At 40.7% G+C, this 14065-nt stretch overlaps 1 protein-coding gene across 7 annotated transcripts in view; it reads right to left on the reverse strand.

Moving 5' to 3' along the window:
- Window positions 1–1748: 1748 nt before the first annotated feature.
- The window catches only part of DMD (dystrophin), a 730751-nt gene continuing 718434 nt past the window's right edge, over window positions 1749–14065 (reverse strand). For 2 of the 7 annotated variants that reach the window (XM_075538193.1, XM_075538191.1), the window contains one exon: window positions 1749–4262. In XM_075538193.1, the coding sequence (XP_075394308.1) occupies window positions 4165–4262 (98 nt within the window). In that variant the 3' untranslated portion in view covers window positions 1749–4164. Of the gene's footprint in view, window positions 4263–9019; window positions 9052–14065 lie in introns of all 7 variants that reach the window. The other 5 variants (XM_075538187.1, XM_075538186.1, XM_075538194.1 and 2 more) reach the window with 4 other exon arrangements.

A 14065-nucleotide genomic window follows, 5' to 3' on the forward strand; every position in this document is an offset into this window, starting at 1 on the left:
CCGCTTGGCTGTGTAGACCCACTGAGGTGTTGTAAGATTTCTGCCAGTCAGAGCCTTTCGACAAAGGCAGGTATGGGGAATGGTGAGAGAGAGAAATGCTTTGAAACATTTTCTTTAAGTAGGATGCACAGTAAGCTTCTTATATGTGGAGCTCCCAGGAAGCCTTTCAAGGTAGGTACCTAGGGAGGCATCACCACCATCCCCTGAACATGTTATGATTCATGTCAGAGACACCCCCTCCAATCCACTGACTCCAAACTTAATCAACTCCAGTAACTGCCAGAGTTGATGTCGATGCATAGCGACCCTTTAGGACAGGGTAGAACTTCCCCTGTGAGTTTCTGAGCCTGTAACTCTTTACTAGAGTGGAAAGTTCCGTCTGTCTCCAGTGGAGTGGCTGGCGGATTTGAACTGCTGACCTTACAGGCCAAAGTGTAACCACTACACCATCAAGGCTCTCTAAACTCCACTAGCTCCTCTTATTTCCCAAATCACTGGCGTAGGCTGTATCTAGTGGACTGCTGTCTCTCCTTGACAGTCCACCATGAATCTCAGTGGTAGCAAATACAGCTTCTTCCTGGAAACACTGCCATGGCTACCCATTTTCCAAGCCTCCTTTTGCAGCTAGAGCATAGTCAAGGTAGGGGCAGAGGGTGGAGGTTGGAGAAGGAAGGGATCTCCCTTCCCTATAGTGAGGATGATTATGTATTCCCCGCAGAACTAGGACTTGTTACTGTTTATACTTCCTTTAAGGTGGGGGTATCATTGTCAATAGAAGTGATATGAACTTCCTAGGAGGAGGGTACATTGCAAACTGATTGATTCATCTATGTGCTTTAATGAAAATTTTATTGTAAATTAGGGTTGGGGTGGAGATTACATTTCAGACCAGCAACTCCGCATTAAACAGCTCGAACCACCCCCCATACTTCCCATATTCTACCTATCTCCCGTCCCCTGACTTGTTTCCCTCATGTGGCCCTCCATCCCTGCTTTCACCCAAGTCAGCACCTGTCTGCCTCTAGTCCATTGCTTCATCTTCCCACTCCTGATCTCCCCGCACCCCTTGGGAACCTTCACAGCCTGTCCCCTTTTGTATACACATCTTTGTCTTGATTTTTATCCTTATAGTAATGGCTGTATACAGTTACGGAAACACACACACACACACAATAAAACAAATACCCTAACCATTACTGCATGAGGCAATTTACCACTGTATAAATATGTCTGATCTTTGAGGAAGTACTCTCACTTCTAGGAATGTGTCCCCCACACACATTTGTGCGCAGTAAAATGATGCAAGGAGATGTGTACAATATTGCCCGTGAAAGCAAAAGGCCAAGAATAATCTTGATAGCCCACCAAAGTGAACTGTTTACATAAAATATCCTACACATACACACACACACTCACATGACCCTTTCATATGCAGTTATGGCGAAGAATGAGAATATCTTGTATATATTGAAAGTTCACAGCCCATTATTCTCTGCATAATCAAAGGAAGAAAGTATATATATTGGCAATTGCTTATGTAAGATACATTGGAAGATCCCAAGAAATTAATACATGTACTTATAGAGTAGTGAGGATGGAAAGGAAGAGAGCGGGAGGGAGGCTCCTTACTGCTTACCTTTCAGAACCACATGAATGGATTACCGAATACTCGTGAAAATGAAAACAAAATATTGCAGTCCAGTCAACATTTTTGAAACATAACTGCGTGCTTTATTGAGATACACAGTAAAGCAGTAATATAATACAATAGTAAGGCATATATTTGGTGAAGTCTGATATGTTGTGAAAATGCAGTAAAACTGAAGTTTAAAAAAATAATTAGTAAATGTTACAGTGTTGATGTTAAAACACAATGTAGTATGATACTCAAGTAAGAACCCAGTACTTGAAAACAATGACATACATGCCATGTGATGTTTATGCTTCAGTTACATTGATTATGATTTACAGTTTAATACTTGGTGGTTATAAAGAACACGGAATAATGTCCAAATTATACTGAATATGCAACAATAAAGCTCTCAGTGTTTATTCAAATATTTTGACAGACTCACGCCAGAGCTAATGTCTAAAAGTTAAAACAAAACCAAAAAGATTAACAAAATTATGCACACTATTTAACTCTGATTTTAGAATGAAACTTAAACTTCATAGTAGGATGTAAAGCAACTCCTCTATGAAACACTGCGTTAGAGGGAAAAAGGACAATTCTCGGGTAAAGAAAAACTCAGCATCACCTAAGGAAAAACGTTACGACTACATTAACCAGACCATCATGGAATTTGTGACCTTAGAGCTTTGGGTTTTCTTTTGGAAATCGAAAAGGAAAATGAAATGGAGAAAAAAGTGTTCACACGTGGACAAGCGGTGGAGCGAGTGGTGTGAAATCAGGTGTGCACAATTATCGGGAACACCCCCAACCAAAGTGAGGTAGAAATAGCACGAGAAGCTGTGTTGGATGCTAATTATCATTAATAAAATAATGGACAAAACCCACTCTCCAAAAGTTAATTCCACTTGATGTAAGAGGTAACAGATTTGCAAAATGGTAGGTCACGTGGTGAGATGCTTGTGAACGAATGGCAAAGTCAGAAGACTAATGCAACAGCATGAGAGAGTAAAGCTTTTCCACCAGGTCTGAGCTCTTCCTCATAGGCCCCTGCCCACCTCCCTGTGAGAACATCCTGTGTTTGTTTCTACCTTTAACCTGCCAAATCTACCCAAAAGGGTCTGCAGTAGCTTATGGAATCTTGAAATCGATTGCTCGCCTTCTCAAAAAACTGGGTAGAATTGCTTGCAAAGAAATGCCAAGGCGACACTATGTGATAGGGTTACTGTCTTACACCTTTCCCCAAGGGTTATTCTAAATTAAGTGTTGTGCATATAAAATCTCACTGCAATCAGGAAAACCTTACAAGAACATAACACCCCCCCCTCCCAACAAAACCAAACCAAACCAAACCCCCCAAATGCTGCCATTTGACCATGAGGCGAGGGCAGCGTTCTTTAGTGGTAAAGCATAGAAATCTCGATGCGTGCTCATGAGCGTTCAGCTGATCCTCTAGCTCAAGAGCAGCCTGCTCCTTTGCAGGATTTGGCTGGGCATCGATGGCTCACTGGTCCTGCCATTGTCCTACTGCCTGGAGGTTAAACATGCCCCGTGGTACTCGAACTGCCACTGAAAGCGAGGCATTCTTAGGAGCAGGAAGCTGAACACCGCAATCACTGGATTATGCTGCTATAAGAAGGTCCTATCTATCCAGTCACATGTTCCTGTTTTTCAAAAAGTCAACCCACTGGTTGTCAGTGGAAAGTTTAAAATGAAGACCATCTGGAGCTCTAGACAATGTGTGAGTGTGGTCATTTCCTTCTGGCTTTCGGCTCCAGGGAAAATGTATTCTAGACCAAGAAGGTCAACCTGGATGACGAGAGGCAATTTCTGTCCAGGAGAAAGTGGCAGGCATAGTTGAACAGGAAATTGAAAAGCTTTGTAAATATTTATATCTCTTTATCTATACACCTATAGTATTTATATACTTATAGACATATAGCCACAGAAAAGGAAAACCCACATCCAGCTCCACTCCGTCAACAATCCTAAAAAGAGTTAAGGTGAAATTGTCATTCGGTGGCATTAGAGAACGTTCTATATTTAACAATGCAAAAAAAATAATAATAAAGGGAAAAAACCCCATGAATTTCAGATGGGTGTCACCCTAAAAGATGCAAAACAATGTAATGCCTCAAAGTTTGTGTGTGTGTGTGTGTGTTCATTTTCAGGGGTTTTTATAAACAACTTTTTTTATAAAGCACACTTTAGTTTACAATCTTTCTTTATAACTGTTATAAATTTTTTAAACAACCCAAAATGCGTTCCATATAAAGAAATGGCAAGTTATTTAGCTATCAAGATTTTACATGTAGTTTTCTTATAACTTTTTTGTACAATTGCATAGACGTGTAAAACCTGCCATTGTTAACAAAACAATAACAGACTTAGAAACTACTGAAATCTACAGTATAGTACCACTACCCTTCACAAAAATATAGATTTTTTTTTCTTGTAAACTCTTACTGTCTAATCCTCTTTTTTGTTGTATGAATATTATAAAAACCATGCGGGAATCAGGAGTTGTAAAACATTTATTCCGCTCCTTCTTCATCTGTCATGACTGAAACTAAGGACTCCATCGCTCTGCTCAAATCATCCGCCAGGTGGAACAGGCTGCCTACATTGTGTCCTAGAAGACAAAGAGAATGACAGAGTTTACAAAGGATGCTGCTATGATCGTCCTGATCCTGGGCCACTGGGGAAACCATTCTCTTTTCTAGGCGAAGACAACACAGAAGCTGCGTCAAGGGTGTACACGACAGGGTGGAATTCGACTCGTTTCCAGAAGCAAAGCCTTGTTAATGAAGCCAGTACGCATTGTTAGTATTAGCTTAACATTGGACCAGCCTACCAGAGTTGCTTGAATGGAAACATGTCAAACGTTACATTCTTCTTCCCCATGTAGATATCATATAGCAAAAGAATTCCCCGGGTAAGCACAAGATTACTGTCATTGCAGGAACACTTCATGATGGGGTGCATTTTTTTCTACCTTGCTGTGGGTGACTATTTATCTTCTACCTGCACTACAACTTTTCACTCTCACGTCAATACCACCATAACTACCACCACGACCACCGCCGCTGACACCAACTCCTCCGCCCTGGCCACCCTCCCTCCCCTCGCACCAACGTCCCTATCATTCGCCTCAGCCTCACATCAGGTGCACCTCATGGAGTCTTTGCTTCAAGCTTCAGGCGACTGGGTTCTCTCTGCTTTCACTTGTGTCAAAAGAGACACTCCTGAAGTGACCTTGTTGTACCTGATTGACATTTGGATTAGAAAGCTTCAGTGTAAAAATTATTTGGGGGGCCCAAATGACTCCAGAGCCTCATTCTAAGATGACCCTCATGTATCCTATGGATCTGGGCAATCCGTGGGTCTATCTTGGATCTCTTCCCAAAGGAGGGTGAACTAGCTGCTAATCCTTTCATAATAATGGGGTATGGCTTCCCATCAACCCCCCAGCACGAGAGCAGCAGAAGAGTACAATGTCCCCAGGGTACTTGGGAACACAATTGAGATTAGGGCAAGGGAATGGGAGGTATCCTGATTTTACGGCTTGCCTTTACATGTGCCCCATATTTTAAATTCTTGGACATTAGTAAACCACTCCATGATAAAAGTAGGGCCTTTGCTACTTAAAATGCTTTACTGGGCTATTACTACCTTGCCATTTATCAGCTTTACAGATTTCCATAATACTTGTTAAATCTCAATAAAAATTAAATATAGTCTAGGACAGGCATTTTATTCTAATATTTGTTTCAAAAGACATATTTTTTTCTCAATCATAAAAAAATCTCAAGAGGAATCACATGGGCAAGCACTTAAGTGGTGATGGCAGCGGATCAAGTTGAGACTTAGTCAGAGTTTAATGCCATTCAGCCATTTATATGAAACTGCCCAAGTGTGTAAATCTCTCTGAGCTTGATTAATACAAGGTGTTTCAGTGAGAACTAAGTATGTCGGTTTGGGGTTTTTTTTTTTGTTTTTTGCTTTTTCAAAAATCCCCTTGGATTTGAGCTACAACTATGAAAACTTTTTTTAGCCAAGCATAAGTAGTGTTCATAAAGAAGGTCAATGGCTTGGAGGCCTTGAGTGAAGTACTGAAATCATCTTTGGCTGTTTTGAAACCATGCAAATCACTGGTAGATACCCTGGGCCCTGGGCAGCTCCTTACAGCTTACAGCAAACATATCTAATTATGGCCTCCGGGTCCCAGGTTGGGGGGGGGGGCTTCCCCTGTATCTATTTCTGATAGCCCGGTTCCTTTGGGGACTCTGCATAACTATTCATGCATCATTGCAAGTGGATGGTCTAACTTCAGTATTTTAATTACTTTTACTTTGAATGCCCATTAACAAAAGTAGTAAAACAAAATCCATAATCATTAAAACCTGATACTCGAGTATAATTCAAATGATTTTTTTCATCGGCCACAGGCCACCTGGGAACTAGACAATGTATGATAAGACAAAAAGAAAAAAAATAGGAGGGGGGGGATTCATTTTTTGCTTTGGGCTTACTAATATGAATTTTGAATTAAAAAAGTCTTTTAAGACTCTGTGCTTAGATAATGTGAACCACCGTTGAATAATAAAGACAAGTAGATGCTTGGCTAGATTATGGGGCCAAGTGATATATCTATTCCCAGAAATGATGCTTACTACTTGAATGGAAACTTTTTGACTCTCTCAAAAGGGAAACATTCTCAGCGTTCCAGCTATTTAAACATTTACCAAGCAGTATTCTAAATATTTCACACACACCCATAAAACCTTAAGTAACCTTTAGCCTGGTGAGAATGAAATGTTCACAATGGATCACAATTTGGGCTACGTTACCAGATCTATCTGAGTAATCCATTTACAAATGCATACTTTCCCAGATTACATTTTAGTTCTGTGCTTCAGAGAAGTTCTCATTGGATCCAGAAACAAAAATTCCCTCTGACAAAATCTTACCCCAATGCATCGTAACCTCAAGCCACGGGGAGGAATAAAGCTGCGCTGTTAATACGGACACAGAGAACACACTAGTGTCGCGGTTCTATTTCCCATGTGTGTCGGGCAATGTATTAGTGAGGTTTTTCACTTTACTGACACACTTTTTTAAAGTCAAATTTCAAATCTCATATCCATGAATGCCAGAAGCACTGTACGAGGCCAGCATTCAGGCTTCTGCAATCCGTTGCAGGCACAAGTTGACATAAAATATGTCTATAGAAAGTATTAATTTAATCCATTCTGAAGCAAGGATTGCAGAACACAAAGGCACCATGTGTTGAACATTAGGGCAGTCGTATGTTTTTCCAAGTTTGTGCTAACTGCAACACATTTAGTCTCACACGCCACTGCTGCCTGAGGGAGTCGTTTTCCACAGTGATTGGAATTGAGACTTTCTGGCAAAGATCCAAGACCTCAATAGCAATCTGGCACTCTCATTTAAGAAGAAGGAAAAAAAATCTCAAATAAATGGGTAGCATTCAATTGGCCAAAGCCAAGCCAAGATACTGAAGTGAAATGTGCTTCCATTTTTTAACCCCTCTCTGTAACTTAATCTTTCAATTAAAAATAAACCTTGTATACTGTACACTTAGGGTATTTTCATAGCATCAAAACTCATTATTCTTTGGGTTCTCAAGAGTTTCTAGAAACTTCTCTGCCTCTAAGACATCTAAGCTAGTGAAACCTCCAAATGCCTATAAGCACTGAATTTTTCAAAAATTCATTCCCCAGAGAAATTCATGTGCAGAGTGGTCAAAAGCACTGGCCTTCCTTTTGCGGACAAGACACACATTTGCAGGGACACTTACCATAACAATGAAACAAAGGAGGCTCACATAGAGATACACGGGCCAGGCAAACCACCAGGAGCATTCAGTGCTTCGCCGATTCCGGTTCCCTCTGTTTTGCACTAGTCCTAGTCTACCACACCGCCTGGGGCCTCAACCCCAAAACCTTGGGAGGGAGCACTGGTGTCGATGTACTGCAAGGTCCATCGTGACGTGGATGGTATGGTGCTGGCAGAATGGCTAGTTCGGCTCCTCTTGTTTGAAATGAATCACTGGCTACCCTTGCCCATCCTTATAAGGAACCAACATCTTCTCTTAAGACCCTCCACACACCCAACCTGTCTCCCAGACCAGTTTATACTCTTGTCATCCCATAAGAGAGCATTTCTTCTCTGCTCCTTCACACTACGCTCTTGGTAAGGGCAGTTTTGTTTTTCTTGGGCTGTCCGTTTCACGGCCAAACAAGCTTCCTGGTACAACAGGAGTAAGAAAAGCATCTTGACTGTAAAACCCCACACCTCATTCAGTACGGAGGCTGCATCCTTCACCCTGTTTACTGCAGGCTGCGGTTGCTAGGTGTCTTTGAGTGGATTTCCCAGTTCCAGTGACCCACGGGCCAAGGAAGAACTGCTCCAGAGGGTTTTCTAGGCTGTCACTCCTTAACTGGCGAGCCATCGGGGCTCCTTCTGTACCCCACAAATAGGTGGTTGTTTTCTAATCGCCAAACTCTCAGGACTCCAATCTCCAAGTTTCGTGCTGAACTAGTTATTGTTCTAACTGGCTCCAAATGCCAATTTTTAAAAAAGAGTATCTTCCAAAACATAGGAAAAGGATCTGTGCCTTTCAGCAGCCATCCCCTAAAGTGGCAGTGTTGCTGACGAGTTAAGAATATGACTGTACAGCCAGCGTGACTGTATCTAAATTCCGGTTCAGTTGCCTTGGTCACATTGCTTACCCTCTCGTTGACTCAGCTTCCGTCTTGGTAAAACAGGAATAATCGGGAGTACCTACCTCAGAGCTTTGTCATGAAGAGAATGTAGTGAAAGAGACGGCAGTGCTTAGAACAGTGCCTGGCACACAGCAAGTGCCCAAAACACAGAAGCTAAAATGGGAAAGAATGTGGAAACCAGGAAAAAAGAACGCGAAACACAAAACAAAACAAAGCGAAGTCCTCCCAGAAGAATGACAACCCAAGGGCACTGGCAGAAATGCTAGGGCCCTGCAAGTGGAAGGAAGTTTTGGGCTCATTGATTCTGTTCAAGGCTAAACTTATTTTGAAGATCTGCTCTATGTTGCAAACGGCAACAGACGATGAGCTGCAGGATTCCAACCTAGGGACTACAAGGAATGGCCATTTAAAAGAGATCTCTGCTTCCCCATGCCTTGTCCTGTCATCCAGGTGATGAACATTTGAGGGATGTTCCTCGTGAGCTGCAAGTGGAGATGTGGCCACCATCCTTACATGACAACACAACGTGTAATACACACATGCGCGTGCACACACACACACGGTTTATACACAGACGCCAAACATAGAAAGCAGAATGAGACAGACAGAAGCCATGGCTGTGAGCCTGAATCTCACTAACCTCTCTCATTGGCTTTCCAGGGGTATTTCTTCCTTTAATAATAGAGAGAGGGAGAGGCAGAGATATCAGAAAGGAAAACAAAACAAAACAAAAACCATGCATAAATATACAGTTTCATACCAAATTTGCTGTTTTTACCAAACAAATGTTGAGATGACATTTCATTTATTCCCTTCTGGAAAACAAAAGAAGGTGGTGGTGGGGGAACAACCCCCTAAATACACATCTAGTCAATCACTTTACATAACACTTAAAATCCGTGTAAACAGATAACATGATCCAGGAAGGAGACATCACTTATAGATTCCATAGAGTTCACACATTAAACTGAATGAAAACTGGAACAAAAATAGAAATCTGATCAATTGAGCCTTGTTTGCCAGGGTGATTGTAGACTGTCCTATTTAATATCCTCAAATCTCCTAATCCTTTCACTCTGGACTTGACAATCAGCACATTGAAACATAAATAGCAGTGGCCTTTGTATGCCAAGTCTGCACCTCAAATGCTCGGCAGGACCCCACAGAGACTGGATTCTACCCGGTGGGAGAATGTGCCTGCCTGGTAGAAGCTGAGCAGGCCTATGATAATATTTGGAGGACTTTTTGAGAAAACAAATAGAAAAAACAGGGTAGGGAGAAGACATTAGCCCAGTCAATGGGCAAGCCATCGGGTCAAATCCAAGAATAGGCTTTCCGCTTCTTCCTCATAATTCAGTAGACATCAAAAGCCTTGGAAGCCAATGGCTAAAGACTCAGTAACTTGTTGGATTTATTGAATCCTTCATAATTTGAATGTAGTTATATATTTTTGAGTAGCAGATTCTAAAGAAGTATTTTACGATCATATTCATAAATGGGCAGAAAATTTGTAACCTCTGACAAATACCTCGCATGTCCTTTTATCTCCAAGTTTTCAAACTGAAATACTGGTTTTCCAAGCTTTCTGGAACTGTTGCTTAAAAATCTTATATAGTATTCCAATACTGAGAGGAGTCAAAAGCAGAGTTGTATGTGATCCTGTCTAATACCTCCTATCCCCACTGACCGGACATATTCAGTGGCTCCATTATCATTCACGTTCTATGGAATAATTTGAGAATGACTAGTTTTTAGTGAAAAAGTATGCGGGCAGTATTCCAAATGATACCGTGCAAGAGGCAACCCTATGGTTCAAAACGTTTAGTACATATTTTACGGTTTCTCAGCATGCTCTTCCTTCTTTGCTTTCCTTCCTGATTGAGTCAGAGATGGCTCAGGAGTACAAAAACCACAAGCTGGCCCAGGTAAGAACCTGATGTGAACGACACTCTTCAAAACAAGAGAGTAGTGGGCGGTAGGCATATGACAGAAGATGACAGGTGAGTTTCATTTCATCTTTGATAACTCAAAGAAATTCCAACATGAATTAATCACGCTTTTATTTTTGACTCCTCAAGCAAGGGCTTATTATATTTTTCCATCTCCATCATCAACATGTATACTACCAGCTAATATTATTTATTCTCTTCCTCCCCAGAATGTCAGTTTCTTGAGAACTGGGCCCACATGCCCTTCCATGATCTCTTTGAATCCACTTGTACTCTATGAGTACTTCATAAATGTTGACTAAATTGATTTGGTAAGGTCACGGGCAACAGTTGTTCTGTGTGAAAAGCAACTTGGGTTGGCCAGTTGCCCTTTAGCTTGGTTGTCATGGGCTGCTGCCATTCTGGTTTGTTCACTCTAGTCTAGTTGTAAACCTTCTGAACTTGAGGAAAGACAATATTGCTAGAAAGCAAGAAGATTTTGTTTTAGAATATAATTATATTTTCTAGGATAATAAAGTTTACATATTTACATCAATTCTACACCAAGCCATCCCTCGAGCCCACACTCCACTGGTTACTGCTGAATCCACAGCAAACAATGTGTGCTTGGTTTCTGGGCCTTCTTTGGAAACCTCACTATATGGAAAAGGGTCTGCTCAGGGCCATGGTAAATGGTAGCCTCTTCTAAAGCCCTCGAGCATTAAGGGGATCCCAAAGTGCTCATCAACAGACATAAAAGGAAGATGATTTTCTTCTGTTAAAAAAGAAAAGGTTAAAGGCAAATACTGTTTTCCATGGTTCTGGGAATTGTCTTATGGAGTCAAAATAGAAGCTAATTGGTTGTACAATTTGTTGTTTGTTTTTAAGGTCTTGGTGAAAAATAAATAAATAAAAGAGAAGTGGTTAGATGGCCATTGTATTTCATAAACATATTCGTTGGAAAGGAGTTTCCTTAGCCCTCCACCTAGAGTGTCCATCTGGCAATGTGGTATGTTTTCAGGAAATGAGTCAAGAGAAAAGGGAAGTGTGCTGGAGGAGTCTGGAGACTAAAGAAAGCATTTGATCAGGTCTGGAGAAGTCTAACTTCCTCAGGAAGTATGAACTTGAAATTGTTCACGGAAATTCTTCGTTTCAAAGTTACGTTTTACTTGGGTGCTCTTAGTTTCTGTTATCTTAGCGGGCTACCGGAGGCAAGGAAGAAAGAATTCCTTTTCAGGCTGTCTGTTCGATCACAAGTCAACGGGGATTGAAGTACCGACACCTTCAATATGATAGCATGCCAGATCTTTGGTGAACATGGATACATGTTGAACTCAATTTTGAAGCACAGTTTGGTGGAGCTCAAAGTTGACCTGTGTTAAAGCTTATGGTTGTACACATGTAATGGGCTAGAATGGACAGCCAAATATTAGTACAAAGCTGGAAGTAGGTATGCTTTTTCCTCAAAAAGTCAAAAAGGCAAACATGATTCTGATTCGTAGTGACCCTATAAGACAAAGCAAGAACAGCCCTTTCGCGTTTCCAAGGTTGTCAATCTTTACAAGAGCAGAAAGCCTCCTCTTTCTCCCATGGAGAGGCTGGCAGATGGCTTCTAACTGCTGACTTTTGGTTAGCCACCCAACAGGTAATATGTGTGTTCCAGGTTTTACAGCCATGTGGTCGCTGTAGCAACTACACCACACACCTTGGCGGCAATGACTGCCCGTGTAGTACAAAAGCGCTCGTAGACTACATGTAATCAAATGTGTGTGGTTGCGTTTCAACACAACTTTGTTTATAAAAACAGGCCAAGCCTAGCCCTTGGTATTAAGGCATAAACGCTGAAATCTTTCGTGGAAACAGATGGAAGAGAGAGAGAACGGCATTCCAAAGTTGGCAAATGATGCTCCCCTCTGACAGACTTTGTTCCTTATGCTGCTGCTCTCCCATAAAAGAGCCAAAGAGCAAGAATTGAATTTTACAAGACAGCATGTTTCACAAAACTGTTGGGGGGGGGCGGTAGTTAGGTATATTTTATAGAATGTGTGTGGACTTTTGTGGTGATGGGTATGAGAGAGGATGGCTGTTCAGGACAAAAAGAATATGGCAGAGGTTAGCAGATAAGAGCTTCTATAAGCAGCAGAAACACCCATATTTGCATTGCTAACTGCTTTCTGGATTGCCTCACTGTAATAACAGCTTATCTTAGACTCTATAATTCATTAATCCACAGAGTGTCACCTCATTTTAAGACAGGCCCAAAGCAATTCCACTGACCATGGAGGCATGTTTTTGTCAATGTACACATGTGTAAACTACTTTTAGACTTTCAAATGAGCAGCAAACGGAGAACAAATTCCTCAGAGGGCTTTGTTTTTAAATGATTATTTTATTGTTTGTTCCATCCATGTGTGTTTCAATAGACTAATGGTGAAGATTTAGAGTCGACAGCTTATTATAACTTTTGATTACTGTGGAATTCAACTTGTTTATATACTTACAGAGGGGAGATTATAGATGGATAACAGACAGATTAAACAAAAATTGCCTATTGTTCTGTATTTAATACACACAGGGACACTGAAATCCCCCTAGCAGTTGTGAACTAACAATATCGACAAGATTAATCATGAAAGATATAATCGCAAGGCATTCACACCTTGAACACACTATCGCTCATACTGGCTATTATGCAAGATCATTTTGGCCATGGTTTCTTACTAAACAGAGAAGCATACAACTCCTTTATTAATTTGGATAACAGTTTAGCAAGGCCATTCAGATAAGATCAGAAGTCTAATTTCACTTCTGAATGGCTATGCATGGATAAGACACAGCTTCTCTGGGCATCCAGGTACTCTTTGTGAAAAGGAAAGCTTTCGTTATTAAGTCATGGTCCAGCTCTGTGCCAAAATTATAGTAAACGGTAACAAAAATTATACATTTAAAATGGACAAAAATGCTTGGCTAAGTATTTTATATTTATTTAAAAATTACTACCATTGAAAAAAAGTATTTTCCTGTGTGGGTGATTATCTGGCAGGGTTAAGTAAACCATGAGGTGGTATTTAATAGCACATTTCCAGTAAATGTCAGACCTTTGGCCCTGACATCTGTTTTGAGTTACTCAAACAGCTGTCTAAAACAGCTGTAGCAATCGTGGACTTTAATTTATTTGGTAGCACAACAATGGGAACATGGGTGGCAGACATAGATTAAAAGTACAAAGTCCTCAAAGATATTAGCGAGATTTTGGCAGAAACTTTCAGGGGAATAAAACCCCAGTGGTTTTCATTTTTATTTCTTTTTTTAGAAAGACTTTCAGTTTGCCAATACAACTGAGATGCGTTAGATCAATCTTTTCAAACCGCTGGAAGAAAAATCCAATTTATTGGGTTGCAACCAGCATTTTATTTTAAAATAAACTGAATAGTGAAACAGCACAAATTTCATGCAGTATGAAAACTGTTGTATTACAAAATGCATCTACGAAATTTTTATGTACATGTAACTAACGCATACATATGGTATATCTACCACATGGTATATACACAACTTATATATCCTTATCACAGTTTGAAATGAAAAATGTTTTTCTGATTACAGAGAATGGTTAAAAAAAGTTGAAAGTCACTGCTGGATGTGAAATTTGTAAAGGAGCTAGAAGTTGAATGAGAAGACTTTTGAAGGCCCTTCCATTTGGAAGAGTCCATATCCTGAGTTGTTAACATCGCAAGTTTTTTTATTTGGTATTATCT

Source organism: Tenrec ecaudatus, chromosome X (assembly GCF_050624435.1).
Source record: "Tenrec ecaudatus isolate mTenEca1 chromosome X, mTenEca1.hap1, whole genome shotgun sequence".
NCBI classification, from domain to species: Eukaryota; Metazoa; Chordata; class Mammalia; order Afrosoricida; family Tenrecidae; genus Tenrec; species Tenrec ecaudatus.